Source organism: Leptodactylus fuscus, chromosome 9 (genome assembly GCF_031893055.1).
Source record: "Leptodactylus fuscus isolate aLepFus1 chromosome 9, aLepFus1.hap2, whole genome shotgun sequence".
Lineage (NCBI taxonomy): Eukaryota > Metazoa > Chordata > Amphibia > Anura > Leptodactylidae > Leptodactylus > Leptodactylus fuscus.
Window position 1 is genome coordinate 61,072,147 of NC_134273.1, and position 6,037 is coordinate 61,078,183.

General features: G+C 40.8%; 1 protein-coding gene across 2 annotated transcripts in view; it reads left to right on the forward strand.

The window, feature by feature from the left end:
- Positions 1-3,926, forward strand: part of OLFM3 (olfactomedin 3) — a 154,409-nt gene extending 150,483 nt beyond the window's left edge. For both annotated transcript variants that reach the window (XM_075287413.1, XM_075287414.1), the window contains 2 exons: positions 2,218-2,324; positions 2,649-3,926. In XM_075287413.1, the coding sequence (XP_075143514.1) occupies positions 2,218-2,324; positions 2,649-3,326 (785 nt within the window). In that variant the 3' untranslated portion in view covers positions 3,327-3,926. The remainder of the gene's footprint in view (positions 1-2,217; positions 2,325-2,648) is intronic.
- Positions 3,927-6,037: the final 2,111 nt, after the last annotated feature.

Sequence of the window (6,037 nt, forward strand, 5' to 3'; positions counted from 1 at the left end):
GTCAAGTTATTGAATTCATTTTGCATTTAGCATCAGGGAACGTAAAGAGAAACATGGCTGAACAGTTCATTTATTGTCTCTGTTGAACAGTTATGACTGCTCTACTATGAAATTGCATTAAAACTTTGGCACGTATACGAAAACCACAGAAGAAGCCGGAATCCCGCTGTAATAAAATAGACATGCCTGCTTAATTTCTGTACACAGCAGGAGATTAAGTGTTTAATGGTTAGAGGAGATTGTTTCAAAGACATATATTTTCTAAATATCCGTGGTTAATACCAAAGGTAGAAAAGCATTTTCTTGGAGGGAAGGAGGGAGGGAGCAGGGGTATCGCTCAAAAGGAACTCTGGTCTGATTAGGTCTAAAAAAATTGGAATGAAAAGCTGCAATTTAATCATTAAAGTCTTCTGCTGCTGTGCTCAACCTACGTACATGTTCACACAGCGTTGTGGGGAGTCTCTGCTGTAAGTGTAAGCAGCCACCAAGATAATCAGTATTATTTTACGCAAATTATTCTCTATTACTGGTGGCCTGTGGGGAAAAGGACAAACAATATGCAATGCCTTGTTTGACTTGCTACCTGCGGTGACGATTTTGAAGCAGGCACTTAGGTAAAAATAGAGAACTGTAAGACCCCGTTCACGTGAGACGTCTTTACAGTGGTTTAGTTCATGAGATGCGATGTCAGTGAATGCAAATAAATGTATTCTCATTCACGCAGAGCACTGATGACGGCTTTAGTATTGCTTTTATTACTTCAGCATGCTCTGTGTTTGAAGTCGATGAAGAACTAAATACTGTAAAATGTTAAAGGCAAAAACCACAATACCGAAAACAATATTTACTGTATATATCCCATGTGCAACTGCATATTACATTTTCAGTAAAAACACACCTACAAAAAGGAGTCCTCTGTTACCTTTTTTCTTGGCTTAAGATAACCCAAGATATGTCCTATCCTATAAGATGATGAGCTGTTTAAAAAGATATATGATTTTGTGATGCTTTGTGGTGACATCTGTATACTATATGTGTTTGTGTATCCCCCCTAGTGCTTATGTTGTGTATTGCAGCCTGTCAAGAGTTTTGCTAGCATGCCACAATATTGTATTGAATTGGAATCTGCCAAAACCGGCTCCCATTGACTTCGATGGGAGCTGCTCACTTCATTTTTCCACTAGCTAGAAGCGGAAAAAAGAAGCGAAATTACCCTTCTTGCCGCGGATTCCACAGCTGAATCAGCCGCAGCATCCGCGGCACGAGGCTCCCTCCGGATTAGACCCATTCATTTGGGCCTAATCCAGAGCAGAATCCTGCGACGGGATGCCGATGCACTGCTCCAGTATCCTGTGCAGCTAACCGCGGGCAATGTTCACCCACGGAAAGCAAATTCCGCCGTGTGAACACACCCTAACGCTGGGGCTCTATGTAGTGTAAACTCTACGGTTTTTACAGTCACTGCATAGCAAATGGGATTATAGCGAATCCCATCCACACACAGCGGAAAAATATGCACAGTGGACACGCTGTGATTTCCAAAACCGTAGTACGTCAATTGTACCTACAGAAATACCGGCAGTTTTATATAGGTATAATGGAAGCAGAAAGTCTGCAGAAGAAACCTCTGCAGAATTCTATGAATAGTGTTGTAAGAAAAACTGCAATGCATTGCCGCCACAGCTTTTCTGGCTACGTGGGGCCTTAGCTTTAAAGGGAGTCTGTCACCAGGGTTAAGCATATAAAACCACAGTTAGATAGGTGAAGCTCACTTCAGTGCAATTTTTTTACAGCTAAAAAATATCCAGGTCTCAATTGCTATAATATTCTAAGATTTGTAAATATGCGAATGAGCAATCTGGAGCACGGAGGGTGGCTGTGTGGTGCTCCAAACTGCTGCGATCCACTGCACTGTATTTGGCCTCCATTCTCTCTCCCTTCCTTGAGTGGTAGGGGGAGGGAACTAAGCTGTACTCGTCCTGGTCTTATATTCATGCTCTGGCGCTGTGTATTGCTCCGGAGTACTAATTTATATATTAATAAATCTAAAAAAAAATCAGGGCCTTCATTGCCAAGATATTCTTAAAGGGGATTTCCAATATGCAAATATACTCATGAATAAATAAACCACAGATTGAATCATGAGGTTATATGTGCCAAACCAACATACCCATTTTACAACATGTCATGTTTTTATAACTATATTTTTTGTTCAAGCTTGTGGAAAGCTCATGAAGATCACTGGACCGGTTACTGTGAAGGCATCTGGGCCACGGTTTGGAGCCTGGATGACGGATCCCGTAGCATCTGAGAAAAACAATCGTGTATGTATTAGGGATGGTTGTTAATAAATAGGGAGAAAAATTCAGTAAAGAGCAGACATGTTATATATCCTTCACATCTGAGTATTGCTATTATAATCACATATTTCTTGACCTCGATACATGTCTTACATACTAAGCCCAGAAGCTTACGGTAAATTATGAGACCAGTGAAGTCAATAACAGAAAGCACTGGGCAATTTGTAATTATTTACACTTAATTAATTGGTTTTATGTACTGATCCACATGTAGATAAAATATGAAAGATAGGAAGCAATGCAAATTTATAAATAAAGTATAAAGTAATGTATCTGTCTTCTTCATAGGTCTGGTATATGGAAGGATTCACAACAAGCAAGATAGTTCGAGAGTACAAGTCACTGGCAGATTTTGTCACCGGAGCAGAATCCAGGACTTACACCTTACCAGTGAAATGGGCTGGCACTAGTCACCTGGTTTACAATGGCTCTCTCTTCTTCAACAAGTATCAGAGCAACATCATCATTAAGTACAGCTTCAATACAGGGAAAATCTTGGCCCAACGTAGCTTGGACAATGCCGGTTTTAACAATGTCTATCCGTACACATGGGGAGGCTATTCTGACATCGACTTGATGGCTGATGAGTTTGGGCTATGGGCTGTTTACGCTACCAACCAGAATGCTGGGAATATTGTTATAAGCCAGCTTCGACAAGACACATTAGAAGTTGTTAAGAGCTGGAGCACAGGATACCCCAAAAGGAGTGCTGGAGAATCCTTCATGATTTGTGGCACATTGTACGTCACCAACAACCATCTCACTGGTGCCAAGGTCTACTACTCATATTCCACCAAGTCCTCTTCATATGAGTATATGGACATCCCCTTCCACAATCAGTACTTTCACATATCAATGCTGGATTACAATGCTCGGGACCGTGCCCTCTATGCCTGGAACAATGGACACCAGGTGCTCTTCAACGTCACGCTGTTTCACATCATTAAGACTGATGGTGATGTGTGAATTGCAACTCAACTTGCCTTCCACACAAGGTCCCTCGCCCATCTTTCAACAATCTGTTGCTCATTTGCAGGATTTGCTTACTTTCTTAATGTTTCCTATTGGTCTACAGTGTCTACTTTTCCTTTTCTATCCTTTGTTTGTCAGTTCTTTCCTTCTCGTGTGCTTCGTGGTTAAATGTTTTTGGCAGCATACTGTAGTGCCTGGGAGACCAACCATATCCATGACAGTCTGACATTCAGAGGAAGCAAATTTACAAGTCAATGACACTGGTGTCAGACGGATCTCAAATGGTAGCGAAGGGGTTGGCATTCATTATAGTGTAGGAGAAAGAATCAATCAAGTCATTTCCATAGAAAAATACAGATGATAAATGCATATAAGCAGATTACGGTCATAGAGTTACTGTGTATTCAAAGTACATAAGTAGAAAACTTAGCTAATACTATGTAAAGTCTATAGAGAGCGGCTTCTATTTCCCACAAGATTATAGACATATCAATCCGATTCATTGTTTCAACTTTACCACTGATATAGCAGAATCCATAACCGGTAGTATTACACTTAGACTGTGTTCACACTGCATTTTTACAGGTGCGTCTCAGTGCATAAAATGCTTGAATATATATGAAATATATCCCCATAGATTTGTATGGAAAATATTTTACACTTCTTTGCAATATATCACATGCTGAGGCAGTAAAATATGCCAGCACTAACACTTCCGCCTGTAAAAATATGTGAAAATAGCCTAATTCTGGATGAAAATGAGTAAGATGGAAAGCTATTCTGTCTCCAATGGCATTATAATACCAAAATGAAGGCAGAGGTTTCCCAAGATTTTAGTATATGATGTTAGGATATGTCATAACTAGCAGATGAATGGGGATTCAATTCCTGGAACCCCCGCCAATCAGATTGAAGGGGCAACAGTGCAGTTCCATGCAGGACATTATGTTGTGGCTGTGGCGCAGATTTGGGGGTGGATTTCGTCCCAAATCCGGAGCAGATTGCTCCTGGAATCCACTTCCCATTCTCTTCAATGGGAGACAAGGATCGCAGCAGGACGCGGAGAAAAGAAGCATCCTGCTCGATCTTGCGACGGATTCCGCGTCTCGAGATTCCCTATGCACATTCATCCGGGCCTAATCTGGAGTGGGATGCCACGACGGAATAATGATGTACTGCATTGGCATCCCATCGCGACTAGACCCAGTCGATCAATGGGTATGCCAAAAGTCAGGCCTTACTGATCTGATATTGCTGACCTATCCTAAGGACAGGTTATCGCTTCTAAAGTCCCCGAAAACCCCTTTAAAATGAGAAAAGGACAGTGAAAAAATAAAATATAGGAATCAATTGTTCTTAATTTGAACTAGAATTCTTTATGATAGGCAGTATATTTTATGAAATATTTATATTTGATAGATCTTAATAGATTGCGCATCAACTTAAAAATCTATATAATATATAGTTTTAAATATTGAAATTCTACAAGGTTGTATGTTAGTCAAAGCCTACAACATACGAATAATAGCAAAAATACTAGTTAATGGCTAGTCAGAATTTGACTTCATCTGCCAGTACATTTTTGAGTAATGTTATCATTCTGAAAATACTGTACATATGTAATATATACTGTATATACAGAAATAAACCAGGTGACTGATATTGTGGAAAGTTCAGGGTTCACCAACCCTAGCGGGCGATATATTTGTAGGTGAGGCTACGGGTGTGTCACCGACTAAAATGATGGTTTAATTGCAAACTTGTAAGATACTAATTATCACCCTTAAGAATATAAAAGGGTTAATCAGCCGAGTTGTCCCCTTCCTCCTTTATCATATCTCTGAATAGCTCGCTGGCAGGTCTAATTATCTGTAATTATTAAACCCTGGAGCAGCTTCTACTAATAAGTCATAACGATGGACAATTATTTGGTCTATTAATCACGCAGACTCTATTAATGCATTGAGCCGATGAGCAAGTAACCAGTTTGTGATATTAATTTGCTGACTACAAAAAGAGATATCATTTACTGAAAAAAACACATTCGTTTTTAAATATCGAGAAAGTCAATGCGATGTACAGAGAAATTTCCGGGGTTTTTTTTTGTTGAGAGAGTTGGTGGAGACTGCTTGAAAGTGTCGCAATTTCTTGCAACTTTTTCGGTGCCATACACATTCCAACTTTGATCCAGTTTTGTTCAGATTTTTTGGACAGTTCTTGAAGCCCAAGCCAGGAGTAGATTATGAAGGGAGAGATGTGTAAGGGTAAGTTCACGCAGAGTTTTTTGGACAGGGTTTTGAGGCCGTTTTGAAGACGGCTCCCACTAAAATCAATGGGGCCGGTCAGTTCTTTTTTCCGGGAACCATTTCTTCCGGCTACCGGAAAAAAGAAGAGAGATGCCCATTCTTCAGACCGATTCGCCTCGCAATTCGGCCCAAAGACACTCCCTCCTCCCGACTAGGCCCATTCATTGGGCCTAATCCGGAGCGGAGTGTGCAACTGTATGCCGGTGGAGTGCACACTGCCATTCAGTCGCGGCTACCCGTTTTTTGGTCCGGAATCGTTCGTATTATGATTCACTCTTAGTATTGGCTTTAAGGCTAAGGCTGGGTTCACACAATGTATTTTGACACGTAATGTGGCACGTAGACACCGCGGGAGCTTTTGCAGGCCGTATACCCTCCCATTGTTTTCAATGGGAGCCG